We start from the raw sequence: 15,587 nt of genomic DNA, 5'->3' as shown, positions 1-15,587 counted from the left end.
GAAAATTGACAGGGCCGAAATTTGAACCTTAATGGACCCCCATTTCAGGCCCATAGACACTCCTGTTTGCAGGAAATGTAGGAATCGACCTAGTTGAAAATTCCTCCGTCGGGGCCTTACTGGCCTCGCACCACGCAACATATTTTCGCCAAATGCGGTGATAATGTTTTGCGGTTATATCTTTCCTGGCTTTGATCAGGATAGGAATGACTTCATCCGGAATGCCTTTCTCCAACAGGATCCGGCGTTCAACCGCCATGCCGTCAAACGCAGCCGCGGTAAGTCTTGGAACAGACAGGGTCCTTGCTGGAGCAGGTCCCTTCTTAGAGGTAGAGGCCACGGATCCTCCGTGAGCATCTCTTGAAGTTCTGGTTACCAAGTCCTTCTTGGCCAATCCGGAGCCATGAATATAGTGCTTACTCCTCTCCATCTTATAATTCTCAGTACCTTGGGTATGAGAGGCAGAGGAGGGAACACATACACTGACTGGTACACCCACTGTGTTACCAGAGCGTCTACAGCTATTGCCTGTGGGTCCCTTGACCTGGCGCAATACTTGTCGAGTTTTATAAACATGTGGAAGACTTCTGGGTGAAGTCCCCACTCTCCCGGGTGGGGGTCGTGTCTGCTGAGGAAGTCTGCTTCCCAGTTGTCCACTCCCGGAATGAATACTGCTGACAGTGCTATCACATGATTTTCCGCCCAGCGAAGAATCCTTGCAGCTTCTGCCTTGCCCTCCTGCTTCTTGTGTCACCCTGTCTGTTTACGTGGGTGACTGCCGTGATGTTGTCTGAATGGATCAACTCCGGGTGACCTTGAAGCAGAGGTCTTGCTGAGCTTAGAGCATTGTAAATGGCCCTTAGCTTCAGGATATTTATGTGAAGTGATGTCTCCAGGCTTGACCATAAGCTCTGGAAATTCCTTCCCTGTGTGACTGCTCCCCAGCCTCGCAGGCTGGCATCCGTGGTCACCAGGACCCAGTCCTGAATGTCGAATCTGCGGCCCTCTAGAAGATGAGCACTCTGCAACCACCACAGGAGAGACACCCTTGTGCTTGGTGACAGGGTTATCCGCTGATGCATCTGAAGATGCGACCCGGACCATTTGTCCAGCAGGTCCCACTGGAAAGTTCTTGCGTGGAATCTGCCGAATGGGATTGCTTCGTAGGAAGCCACCATTTTTCCCAGAGCCCTTTCATTGATGTACTGAGACTTGGCTCGGTTATAGGAGGTTCCCGACTAGCTCGGATAACTCCCTGACTTTCTCCTCCGGGAGAAACACCTTTTTCTGGACTGTGTCCAGGATCATCCCTAGGAACAGAAGACGAGTCGTCGGAATCAGCTGCGATTTTGGAATATTGAGAATCCAATCGTGCTGCCGCAACACTACCTGAGATAGTGCTACACCGACCTCCAACTGTTCCCTGGATCTTACCCTTATCAGGGAATCGTCCAAGTAAGGGATAACTAAAATTCCCTTCCTTCGAAAGAGTATCATCATTTCGGCCATTACCTTGGTAAAGACCCGGGGTGCCGTGGACCATCCATACGGCAGCGTCTGAAACTGATAGTGACAGTTCTGTACCACAAACCTGAGGTACCCTTGGTGAGAAGGGTAAATTGGGACATGAAGGTAAGCATCCTTGATGTCCCGAGACATCATGTAGTCCCCTTCTTCCAGGTTCGCAATCACTGCTCTGAGTGACTCAATCTTGAATTTGAACCTCCGTATGTAAGTGTTCAAGATTTTAGATTTAGAATCGGTCTCACCGAGCCGTCCGGCTTCGGTACCACAACAGTGTGGAATAATACCCCGTTCCCTGTTGCAGGAGGGGTACCTTGATTATCACCTGCTGGGAATACAGCTTGTGAATGGCTTCCAAAACTGCCTCCCTGTCAGAGGGAGACATCGGTAAAGCCGACTTTAGGAAACGGCGAGGGGGAGATGTCTCGAATTCCAATTTGTACCCCTGAGATATCACCTGAAGGATCCAGGGGTCTAATTGCGAGTGAGCCCACTGCGCGCTGAAATTCATTGAGACGGGCCCCCACCGTGCCTGATTCTGCTTGTAAAGCCCCAGCGTCATACTGAGGGCTTGGCAGAGGCGGGAGAGGGCTTCTGTTCCTGGGAACTGGCTGATTTCTGCAGCCTTTTTCCTCTCCCTCTGTCACGGGGCAGAAATGAGGAACCTTTTGCCCACTTGCCCACGAAAGGACTGCGCCTGATAATACGGCGTCTTCTTATCTTCCAAATGCCGTTTGGAATCCGCATCACCTGACCACTGTCGTGTCCATAACCCTCTACTGGCAGAAATGGACAACGCACTTAGACTTGATGCCAGTCGGCAAATATTCCGCTGTGCATCACGCATATATAGAAATGCATCTTTTAAATGCTCTATAGGCAATAATATACTGTCCCTATCTAGGGTATCATTATTTTCAGTCAGGGAATCCGACCACGCCAACCCAGCACTGCACATCCAGGCTGAGGCGATTGCTGGTCGCAGTATAACACCAGTATGTGTGTAAATACATTTTAGGATACCCTCCTGCTTTCTATCAGCAGGATCCTTAAGGGCGGCCATCTCAGGAGAGGGTAGAGCCCTTGTTCTTACAAGCGTGTGAGCGCTTTATCCACCCTAGGGGGTGTTTCCCAACGCACCCTAACCTCTGGCGGGAAAGGATATAATCACACACCTCATTTAATTTCTCAGATTCAGGAAAACTACAGGTAGTTTTTCCTCACCGAACATAATACCCCTTTTTGGTGGTACTCGTATTATCAGGAATGTGTAAAACATTTTTCATTGCCTCAATCATGTAACGTGTGGCCCTACTGGAAGTCACATTTGTCTCTTCACCGTCGACACTGGAGTCAGTATCCGTGTCGGCGTCTATATCTGCCATCTGAGGTAACGGGCGCTTTAGAGCCCCTGACGGCCTATGAGACGTCTGGACAGGCACAAGCTGAGTAGCCGGCTGTCTCATGTCAACCGCTGTCTTTTATACAGAGCTGACACTGTCACGTAATTCCTTCCAACAGTTCATCCACTCAGGTGTCGACCCCCTAGGGGGTGACATCACTATTACAGGCAATCTGCTCCGTCTCCACATCATTTTTCTCCTCATACATGTCGACACCAACGTACCGACACACAGCACACACACAGGGAATGCTCTGATAGAGGACAGGACCCCACTAGCCCTTTGGGGAGACAGAGGGAGAGTTTGCCAGCACACACCAGAGCGCTATATATATACAGGGATAACCTTAAATAAGTGTTTTTCCCCTTATAGCTGCTGTATTTTTAATACTGCGCGTAATTAGTGCCCCCCCCCTCTTTTTTAACCCTTTCTGTAGTGTAGTGACTGCAGGGGAGAGCCAGGGAGCTTCCCTCCAACGGAGCTGTGAGGGAAAATGGCGCCAGTGTGCTGAGGAGATAGGCTCCGCCCCCTTCTCGGCGGCCTTATCTCCCGTTTTTCTGTGTATTCTGGCAGGGGTTAAATTCATCCATATAGCCCAGGAGCTATATGTGATGCATTTTTTGCCATCCAAGGTGTTTTTATTGCGTCTCAGGGCGCCCCCCCCCCCAGCGCCCTGCACCCTCAGTGACCGGAGTGTGAAGTGTGCTGAGAGCAATGGCGCACAGCTGCAGTGCTGTGCGCTACCTTGTTGAAGACAGGACGTCTTCTGCCGCCGATTTTCCGGACCTCTTCTGTCTTCTGGCTCTGTAAGGGGGCCGGCGGCGCGGCTCTGGGACCTATCCATGGCTGGGCCTATGATCGGTCCCTCTGGAGCTAATGTCCAGTAGCCTAAGAAGCCCAATCCACTCTGCACGCAGGTGAGTTCGCTTCTTCTCCCCTTAGTCCCTCGATGCAGTGAGCCTGTTGCCAGCAGGTCTCACTGAACATAAAAAACCTAAAACTAAACTTTTCACTAAGCAGCTCAGGAGAGCCACCTAGTGTGCACCCTTCTCGTTCGGGCACAAAAATCTAACTGAGGCTTGGAGGGGGGTCATGGGGGGAGGAGCCAGTGCACACCAGGTAGTTCTAAGGCTTTACTTTTGTACCCAGTCTCCTGCGGAGCCGCTGTTCCCCATGGTCCTTACGGAGTCCCCAGCATCCACTAGGACGTCAGAGAAAATACTTGTGCGCGCACCCAGCAAGGGGGCGTGGCCTCATCTAAATGGGTGTGGCCTCATTTAAATGGGCATGGCCTCATCTGAAAAGACTACCTCACAATCCAGTTTTTGACCCTGCTCCAACAGATCACGACCACCACAGGAAAAAAAAATTCTACCATATTAAGCCCCACATAGTAATGCTCCCTGCACCATATTATGCCACACACCACAATGCCCTTGATACATTAAATCCCCACACTACGGCAGGCAAGAGTCCCCATTTCACACATTACGGCAGGTGTCCCCATTTTACACATTGAGAGAGAGAGAGAGAGAGAGAGAATACTTACAGAGGCGATTACCGCTCTTCGGCCCGCCTCACCAGTCGCTCCTCGCGCCGGCCTTTCCCTCTTCCTAACTTGGATCCCCCCCTGTACTCCGCTCGGGGGGGAGTTTCGTGGAGTGACGGGGTTGTGTCGTGACGTAACGACGCAACAGCGTCATTCCGTGAAACTCCGCCCCCGAGCAGGTTACTCAGGGAGAAATAGGAGGGGGAAGCAGGGAGCCACAGTTAGTGCCGCGGCGGGCTCCCAGTGCGGTTGCACTGCTCGCCTGCCCCAAGAAACGGCCCTGAGTATGCCCTGTATTGTGAGAGAGAGAGGAACGGAGTGTGGGGGGGGGGGGGGGGGGGAGTGCACTATGTAGTCCGTCTGTATGTGGGCCTGTATTTATGTACTGTATGCGTGTGACTATGTATGTAAGTTTATGTATGAATATCTTCCTGTATGTGTGCCTGTATTTATATATGTGTGTGACTATGTATGTATGTATGTATGGTTATGTGTGAATATCTTACTGTATATGTGCCTTTATTAATGTGACTGTATGTGAGTAAATAAGTGTGTACACGTATGTGTAACTATGTATGTATGTATGTATGTATGTGACTGAATATACAGTATGTCTGCATCTGTGTAACTATATATTTGTATATATGTGTGAGTGTGGGTTATTTCTTACTATTGTGACTCCTAGATCTACCTAACCAGTGGATGGGAGAAGGAGACTCTATTGTATTACAGATATTATTGTCTTATGGACATTGTCTTATTATGTTGATCAAATTTGTGATCTTTTACAACACCTTTTCATAAATATGTGAAATTGGAACAGTGTTCATATTTTTTAATTTTTACATAACACTTATTAATTTTCAATAGTTCAATTCTATAATTGTGTTGGGTTTATTTATCCCCGTGGTGCTCTTCCACTATTGTGCTTTATGTTTTTGTATATATGTGTGATTGTATGTTATATATATGTGGTTTTTGTGTGTGACAATATGTATATGAGTGCATATGTGTCACACTCCTGTGTGTCACATTACTGAGGACTTTGTGTCCACCATTGTGGTCGTCTTTTACCTGGAGTTCATCACATACGGCATTGCTGTGGAAGCTGCGGTCGCAGCAGTAAGAGAGCCGGGGAGATGATTCCAGAGCATCCTTACAGCCCAACAGCAGCTGTATCAGATACACTGATTCTAATACAAAGAGTGGCGCAGTGCCAGTGGTAGGACTGGGTTACTAGGTGGTCATTGGCATAAAGCCGCACTGCTTATTGTTACAGTTCAACTAGATTATATATTTTTCTTTTTAGATTATTTATTAGCACTGGTCATTTCTACTTGCATTCTCCATATGCCTTGTATAGATGGTACTTCCTACAGAAACCTAAGGGCTTTTTACTGATAAATCCACAAAAGGTATCCGATAGGCTCCCTCCGAGTGTCCCCCATGGTCGCGCATGTGCAGTAGGACAGCTCCTTTGCATAAATAATTGCAAATCTTCATGCATATGGTGTTAATAAATGCTGCTGGTAAGTGGTGGGCTGCGTTGCATAAAAAATGCGATGCTTGAAAAATCCTGCCCTATGCATGTATGCATACCCCCTCAACCACCCCAGTTTTGGTGGGACTATCCTGCATTTTGGGGAGAAAGATAGGTAGGGAACTCTCTCATCTGCTATGTGAGGCTGATGAAGTGAAATCCACCCTCCACCCCCAGTGCGACATGAAATGGGAGCCATGTTCCCTTTTCATGTGCTCACCAAAGGCTTACACATGACAACCCGACCCCCTGTGCCCCAAATGATGCTATTTAGGTTCCCCCAGTCTTAAGGGCCCATGATTCCCAAAGCTTTAATCCAACTCTATAGCCCTGTACCCACTGTGCTAGAAATAGCTCAGTGTGTACGGACTTCTATAGGATCAGGATGTCAGGCTAACAAAAATTAAGCACATAAGATGCGACCTCCTGATCCTGACCACTGCAGTAGTGTGTTAAGCCATTATCAACTAATGCTCCTGCAGCGGACCTCCATCCGATATCGGGTGATCGATCCATGGATTGTATAGGTATGTACCCTGCATTGGTCATTTTCACATAGTTATTTTAGCATGTTTCCCATTTGTAGAACTAAACATAATTTTCAAGTAGGAATATCTTTTAAGAGGCCTGATTTTCAGTAGCTGAATAATTTGAACACTTGACATTATTCCATACATTATATGGCAAACCTCCCAACACTGGATATGAAGTGATGAGGATCAGGCTTCTGGTCACATCATGGAGAGGACATGTCTGTGACATGAAACGAGCAAAGTCATGCACCCGGGAGCATAGCAAGTGCTGAAGAGTGCTAGACTGCCCTTGTTCCCTCTCCAGTCCCACACTCCTATTAATTTTTCTATGCCGCATGCACCAGCAGCAGCTGTGTGTAGCAGCACTTCACCGCTGTTCTGCTATGTAGTGCAGTAGTAAATGGACATACCTCTCTGGCTGGCCAGGGTCAGAACAATTCAGTCCTGAGTGTAGTCATTTAAAAGTATAAAAAATGTGTAGTTGTAACTCACCAATAAGAAAGTTCTCGATCCATGGCATTGTAACTGAGCTGAGTCTTCAGTGATAATATTTGTCCTGTAGGATGAATTTGAAATTAGTTATGTTTTACTCCAGTACATGTTTCCTATTGTAACTAACTTACCAAACTTCCAATATGTTATTATTATTTTTTTGACGGACTATAACTCTTGAACTAAACCCCTAGTTCTACTTTGCTCAGTATTTAAAACAGAAGTAGTTAAGTTGCAAAGACATTCATAAAAATAAGGTAGATGAAAGTACACTTACAGAGGAGAAGGCCCTAATAGAACTTTCAAAACTGAAGGTGGATAAATCAATGAGGCCAGATGGGATACATCCAAGATACTAAAAGAGCTAAAAGATGTGCTGGTGGCACCATTAACAGAATTATTTACCTAGTCACTAGATACAGGTGCCATTCCAGAGGACTGGAAGTGAATGTAGTTCCACTGCACAAAAGTGGAAGTAAGGCAGAAGCAAGTAACTGCAGACCAGTAAGCCTTACATCAGTAGTAAGGAAAGTAATGGAACAACTATTAAAAGAAAGAGTTGTGGAATATCTTAAATCAAACAACCTCAGGATCCAAAAACAGAATGGATTTATTGGTGGGTGATCATGCCAATCAAATCTTATTGACACTTTTGACTCTGTGACAAAAATAATAGATCAAGGGGGAGCTGTAGATGTAGCATATCAAGACTTTAGTAAGGCATTTGACACTGTACCACATCGTAGACTGCTAAATAAACTTGAAAGTGTGGTACTGGATTATAAATAGTTAAATGGATAAGAACCTGGTTGCAGGATAGGAAACAAACAGTTGTAGTAAATGGAGTGCAATCTATGGAGGGAAATGTTATCAGTGAAGTACCTCAGGGTTCTGTACTTGGACCAGTTCTCTTTAATATCTTTGTTGGAGACATTGCAAATAGTATTGAAGGGAAAGTATACCTTTTTGCAGATGATACAAAGATATGGAACAGGGTAGACACACCGGGAGGGGTAAAACAAATGATTGATGACCTAGGTTGGCTTGAAAAAGTGGCAACTACAGTTTAATGCTAAAAAAATGCTAAATCATGCACTTGGATCTCAAAAATCCAATATATATATATATATATATGTATTCAGAAAGTGAAGAAAAGGGCGCCTATTAGTGTCTAATAAAATTATATAAAAAATAAAGCTGGTGTGATTGAGAACAGGATACTACTTATCTGGCATAAACAGACTTTTGCTTCAGTCATAGGACCCGTATAGGTACATGAAAAAAGAAGAACAAAATGACATAGCGCGTACTGTTTTTACGCAATCACAATCTACAGATCATATGAACCAAATGTGTGTTATAAAAAACTTTCTGGGTAACGGTAAATCCCAAAATTTAAAATCCACAGCCAGGGATTTTTTTAAAAGTTTTTCACAATAATAAAACACACATAAAGCATAAAGGTAGAAGTACAAGATACACAATTTTCAGATTTAAATGAACCAATTATGTGTTAAAAAACTTTCTGGGTGTAGGCAAATCCCAAAATTTAAAATCCACAGCCAGGGACTTTTTAAAAGTTTTTCACAATATTTAATAAAACACATAAAACATAAAAGGTAGAAGTAATGCGAGTGTACAAGATAAAAATGAATGACAAGCTTATCTGTCCATATTAGGAATGGGATACATCAGATTTTTCGTAAACATCCAAGATAAATAGTAAAAATTCAAACGTACAAAAAATAAATATTAAAACAGCTTATCTGCCCATAAGGGAAGTTCAGGTGCATCAGTCCCTAGGGAACTTCATTACTTCTACCTTTTATGTTTTATGTGTTTTATTAAATATTGTGAAAAACTTTTAAAAAGTCCCTGGCTGTGGATTTTAAATTTTGGGATTTGCCTATACCCAGAAAGTTTTTTAACACATAATTGGTTCATTTAAATCTGAAAATTGTGTATCTTGTACTTCTACCTTTATGCTTTATGTGTGTTTTATTATTGTGAAAAACTTTTAAAAAAATCCCTGGCTGTGGATTTTAAATTTTGGGATTTACCGTTACCCAGAAAGTTTTTTATAACACACATTTGGTTCATATGATCTGTAGATTGTGATTGCGTAAAAACAGTACGCGCTATGTCATTTTGTTCTTCTTTTTTCATGTACCTATACGGGTCCTATGACTGAAGCAAAAGTCTGTTTATGCCAGATAAGTAGTATCCTGTTCTCAATCACACCAGCTTTATTTTTTATATAATTTTATTAGACACTAATAGGCGCCCTTTTCTTCACTTTCTGAAAATCTTTTTTATGTGTTTTCCAAGCACATATTTATTGCTTAAGGTTGCAGCCACTCTCACTCTAGAGGAAGTGTCACGTACTGTACACACTTGATTTTACATTTATATTTATTATTGGTAGTGCACTGTGATATCTGAGCGCCCCCGTTTCTATTTTCGACTATATATATATATATATATATATATATATATATATATATACATATAGATAGATAGATAGATAGATAGATAGATAGTATCAAGGGTACTATAATGGAAACTACTGAAGGGATTTAGGAGTCGCTATTTCAAATGACTTACAGGCAGGAAAGCAATGCAACAAAGCAATGAGAAAGGAAAGTCAGATGCTTGGTTGCATAGGGAGAGTAATCAGTAGCAGGAAAAAAGAAGTAATAATGCCACTGTATAGGTCATTGGTACGGCCTCATCTGGAATACTGTGTCCAGTTCTGGAGACCATATCTCCAGAAGGATATAAATACATTACAGAGTGTACAAAGAAGGACAACTAAAATGGTGCATGGCCTACATCACAAAACTTATCTGGAAAGGCTAAAAGATCTTAACATGTATAGTTTGGAGTAGAGAAGGGAAAGGGGGGACATGATAGAAACTTCCAAATACACCAAGGGTGTTAACAAAGTTCAGGAGGGAAACATTCTTCAAAAGAAGTGAAGTATTAGAACTCGAGGACATACATTGAGACTGGAGGGGGGAGGTTCAGGGGGAATTTAAGGAAAAATAACTTCACAGAAAGGGTAGTGGATATGTGGAATAGCCTCCCATCAGAGGTGGTAGAGGCTAAGACTGTAGAGCAATTTAAACATGCCTAGGATAGGCATATGAATATCCTTACAAAGAACTAAGGTTCAAAAAGGGTTGAGATGACCTAAATGATAAAAAAGGGGCAGACTAGATGGGCCAAGTGATTATTATCTGCCGTCAAATTCTATGTTTCTATGTTACTTCCCTTCTAGAGTGTCTACCTTCAGTGGCTGTAGTTACGGGCAACCATAATAACCTGATACTGTATGCTAATTTGAGTATCAATGAATTAATATGTGTTAGGATTGGGTGTGGTTCATCAAATCGACAGTGTCTAGGTCGACAATGTTTAGGTCGACCACTATAGGTCGACAGTCACAAGGTCGACATGGATGGAAGGTCGACAGGGGTTCTAGGTCGACATGTGCTAGGTCGACAGGTCTAAAGGTCGACATGAGGATTTTTTTTTTTTTGTGTGTCATTTTCTTCGTAGAGTGACCGGGATCCCAAATTAGTGCACCGCATCCCCTCGCATGGCTCGCTTCGCTCGTCATGCTTCGGGTATGGTGCCTTCGCTCCGCTACCGCTTCGCTCGGCACACTTTACCGTTCCAATCGTAGTCCACGTGGATCGTTAAGTATGAAACCCCCCCCCCAAAAAAATAATTGAAAAACTCATGTCGACCTTTAGACCTGTCGACCTAGCACATGTCGAACTAGAAACCCTGTCGACCTTCCATCCATGTCGACCTAGGGACTGTCGACCTATAGTGGTCGACCTAAACATTGTCGACCTAGACACTGTCGATCTTCAGACCGGATCCCGTTAGGATTACCCTTGGGAGATGTAATCATCAACTGAGAAGGAGAATTGCTTGGTAAGTACAAGTTCATTTTCCAATGATATAGTATACTCAGGTGCATGAGCTAGCAGTAGCAACAGACTAGCAGTAATGCAGCGGACTGCAATATAAAAATGGACCAGGAATGCAAATAGCGCAGGAATGAATAAACAGATTGCAGGTTCAAAAATATGAGAAAGTCCAGAAATATAATGACATGGTAGGACAGGAATTGAATGCTATGAGCAATACTGAGCAGATTTACCAGATAGCACAGGCCATGGTTGAAGACCAGAGGTTATATTTACTATAGGTTGATTTTAATCAATTTCTAACTATTTGAAATCAATGGAAATTGATCTAAATTGACCTTTAGTAAATATCCCCCCAGGATTCCAGGTTGCACAGGTTGCCAGGACACTGCTCCTCAGTGAGAGCAGTGGTTCTCATGTCACAGGAACATCATCCACACAGAACTGTCATGTCACATGTCACAGGAACATCATTCACACAGAACTGTCATGTCACATGTCACAGGAACATCATCCACACAGAACTGTCATGTCACATGTCACATGTCACAGGAACATCATTCACACAGAACTGCCAAAGTAAACAACAACCTAATTTCTTGCTTTTAGGATGTCTGATCTTGTGATTGCACTTTAACAGTGATGCCTCCCATACACTTGTGCCATGCCCCGCGATGTGACATTGCGGGGCATCGCACCAGCAGTTCAGGTGCTATGAAATCGCACCTGAACTGCCAAAGTGATTACCATGCGATCATGCAATAGATTGCATGGTAATTACAAGTGGGAGCGGCCACAGGTGGGTACCCATCGCTCATCACAGTGCGATATATCGCATTGCGATATATCGCATGTGTTTTTAAAAACACATGCAATTGCACTGCGATGCAATAAATATTAAGTGCAGCACATAATATCTGTAGACGCGAGATTCGACCGGTGTGGCCGCGCATCGCATCGCATGGTGCATGGTGCACAATATGTGCACAGATGCAATCTAAATTGCATAATTGTATGCCATATCATATTATGGGCCCCATGAGACAGATCCTAACAATGCAGGGATTTGTCATCATTAATATCTGCACTTGCACCTGTCCCATGCTAGGTGTAAGAGATACATCAGGATGGTTTTTTTTTTTTACTACTAAGGTGGTGTGGGGGGCACTATTATTAGGATTTACAACCACTGGGGGGTGTATTGCTTATAGTGGGGTGGGAACTTATTTTATAATGGCCACCGGTGATGCAAAACACCCCTAGATATATATTTTTAAATACATTTTTAAATATATTATTAAAAATACTTTTTAAACTTTATTAAGTAATACAAAAATAAATTCTGAGCAGTTTTGTGGGTAAAAAAATCGCCAGTTAAGTGGTAAACTATGGGAAGGAGTTTTGGTTGCCAAAAGGTTTCCATTCAGATCTCTACAGCACCGCTCAGCTCCTTCCATCAGAAATTGCACATACGTAAACCCAAGTTTGTGCATGCGCAATAGCACTGCAAGTCACATAAATAGATTTACAGGTACAGTGTTTATACACTATGTGACATACTGTAGATTTAAAGGTTGATTTTAAATAAATAGATATATTGATGTTAAGATATATGTATTTATATGATATAGACAGACAGACAGACAGACAGGCAGATAGTTGCAGAGAATTGTACTTATACATCATGCAGAGTTCAGTATCATACATATATAGTGGCAGATGCTCAATTAGCTTAGTGATATCATTCAGGTGCTTGAAAGGGAGGGGTATTTCTAAGCAAGAAAAAAAAAAGGCATTTTGTTCCCCCAGCACCCTGAATGATAACAGTAACCAGATTTAAATCCCACACAATATTGAAATTCAGAGATCTCAGTTACATATATTTGCATATATTCAGTATCATTAATACAGATCCAACACTTACTACCTGACAATGATCTTCTGTCCTTTCTTCTCCAGTGTTCTCCTTTGCTATCCTCTTCTATCTTTTCATGTAACATTTGTGCAAGAAAAGGAGTTAACACCAGTTCCTTATCCCTTTGTTATGATGCAACAAATACTTCTTGCAAAACTGTGTAATGTACTGTGGGATTAAAACAAACAGTAGCTGAACTATAAGAGGAGATTTTAACCAGATGATATATTGTTCTCAGCAGTGGTCGAAGTGGGGCGGTATACGGCGGTATGGTATACCGCCACTTCTTCCACTGACCCGGAAATGCGGAATTGAAAGTGCAGCAGGAGGCGAGGGAAGTGGCCATCCTGCTGCACATGGTGCTCCCCATCCCTGCGCGGCGGCCGTGTAGAGCGCTGTGTTAGTTCACAGCTGCCCAGCGCCGCCAGCCGCCCACCGCACGCTGCTCACCGCCGCCAGCTACCAGCCGCCCGCTGCCTGCCACCAGCAGGTGACCTCTCACCACTGCCAGCAAGAAATGAGGTAATGTTCCCCTGCAGTCACCTCTCTCCCTGTTGTTACCATCCCTGTCCCTACTGTCACTCTCTCTCTCCCTGCTCTCCCTGTCGTCACTCTCTCTCCCTGTCGTCACTCTCTCTCCCTGTCGTCACTGTCGTCACTCTCTCTCCCTGTCGTCACTGTCATCACTCTCTCTCTCTGTCGTCACTCTCCCTGTCATCACTGTCGTCACTCTCTCTCTCTCTGTCATCACTCTCTCTCCCAGTCGTCACTCTCTCTCCCTGTCGTCACTGTCTCACTGTCGTCACACTCTCTCTCTCTCTCTCTCTCCCTGTCGTCACTCTCTCTCTCCCTGTCGTCACTCTCTCTCTCCCTGTCGTCACTCTGGCTGTCCCTGCTGTCACAATTTCAGCTCATTTAGTGTGCTACAATGTGAATTTCGGCTCATTCAGTGTGCTACAATGTGAAATTCAGCTCATTCAGTGTGCTACAATGTGAATTTCGGCTCATTCAGCGTGCTACAATGTGAATTTAGGCTCATTCAGTGTGCTACAATGTGAATTTCGGCTCATTAAGCGTGCTACAATGTGAATTTCGGCTCATTCAGTGTGCTACAATGTGAATTTCGGCTCATTCAGTGTGCTACAAGGTAAATTTCGGCTCGCTCAGTGTACTACAAGGTGAATTTCGGCTCATTCAGTGTGCTACAATGTGAATTTCGGCTCATTCAGTGTACTACAATGTAAATTTTGGCTCATTCAGTGTGCTACAATGTGAATTTTGGCTCATTAAGTGTGCTACAATGTGAATTTTGGCTCATTCAGTGTGCTACAATGTGAATTTCGGCTGTTTTTTTATTTATTATTTTATTACTTATTTATTTTTTGGAGAGAGAGGTATTTCTGAAATGCACAAACTGAAAAGCCCAACATAAGACTAAGCAGCATAATATTAAGCAACAACTGTCTATGAGACAGTTGTTTACACAGGAACCAAGTATGACAGCCTACATCCTGTTGTACAACTGATGACAAAAGCTATAATCACTATGTTACCATTTTATCTGCATCCAATATCCGCTCATTATTACTGCATTGGTGGGAGGGGGGGATGTACTAAGATTTGGACACTGTTACAGGCTGTTTGAAAAATGACAGTTAGGAACTGATTGGTTGGCAGTTTATCTCTGTCCACTTTATCACCCTCCAATGCGCAGTGCATCTGTCTCTAGGTTTAGTAGATGTCATGTGTCCATTTTACCAAATTCCACCTTGATTCCATTTATCCTAATCAGCAATTTATCAGTTGTAATGATGTTAAAGCCAAAAGAAATAATTCCTGCCTAGAAAATCCCACTGTACTGTATAATTTTGGTTTTATGCAATCTACTATCTACTCATACATGGATATGTGGACAAGCAGTACTGGTCAAACAAAAGTCTACCTGACCATGACAACTCACTGGCAAGGTGTATTACCTTCAGAAGAAGACATATACTGTAACATCATCATTATTATTATCCTCCTCATTGTGTCAGCATAGAAATGCTAGCACACGGCCAAGCTACTTGACGGATTGCACCTGACTGAGGAGGGGGCAGTGGTGCTGGGGGGAAGGATGGTTAGAAGGTTGGAGGAGATTTTAAACTAGGAGCCTGGGGGGAGGGTTTAGCTAGAAACTACGGGTCATGCAGTGAGAATAGTGGGGATGGCGGTAGTAAACGAAATGGGGGAGAAGTTGGGGGGAGGGTAAGAGCAGGCGGTAAGGTTACTAACATGGGTACTAAAAGGGATTTTACCAAAGCACTAACCAATGACGATTACAGGTCATCCTTGCCACATAAGGTGAAAGATGTCCCTAATGCAAGGGAAAATACTTATCTTAGTTGTATGTATGTAAACGCCAGAAGCATTACTGGTAAAAAGGGTGAACTAGAAATACTTGCAGCAAGCAAACAGTATGATATTATAGGCATTACTGAAACTTGGTGGGATGAATCTCATGATTGGACAGTCAATCTAGAGGGCTATACACTGTTTAGGAGAGACAGACTAAATAAAAAGGGTGGAGGGGTGTGTCTGTACGTAAAGCCGTTTTTAAAACCTAATATATGGGAAGATATTCAGGAGGGGACTGTAGACACTGTTGAGACATTATGGGTAGAAATTGCATGCGGGGAAAAAGGAACAAA

At 43.6% G+C, this 15,587-nt stretch overlaps 1 protein-coding gene across 2 annotated transcripts in view; it reads right to left on the bottom strand.

The window, feature by feature from the left end:
* Positions 1-12,995, bottom strand: part of LOC134897813 (Fc receptor-like protein 6) — an 89,335-nt gene extending 76,340 nt beyond the window's left edge. Inside the window, exons 1-2 of one of the 2 annotated variants that reach the window (XM_063914056.1) lie at positions 12,910-12,995; positions 7,042-7,105 (exon numbers count right to left, since the gene is read on the bottom strand). In XM_063914056.1, coding sequence (XP_063770126.1) covers positions 7,042-7,069 — 28 coding nt within the window. In that variant the 5' untranslated portion in view covers positions 7,070-7,105; positions 12,910-12,995. Of the gene's footprint in view, positions 1-7,041; positions 7,106-12,906 lie in introns of both variants that reach the window. The other variant, XM_063914046.1, reaches the window with a different exon arrangement.
* Positions 12,996-15,587: the final 2,592 nt, after the last annotated feature.

This window comes from Pseudophryne corroboree, chromosome 1 (assembly GCF_028390025.1).
Source record: "Pseudophryne corroboree isolate aPseCor3 chromosome 1, aPseCor3.hap2, whole genome shotgun sequence".
In the NCBI taxonomy this organism is placed as follows: Eukaryota; Metazoa; Chordata; class Amphibia; order Anura; family Myobatrachidae; genus Pseudophryne; species Pseudophryne corroboree.
This window is presented reverse-complemented; position numbering and strand designations above follow the sequence as displayed.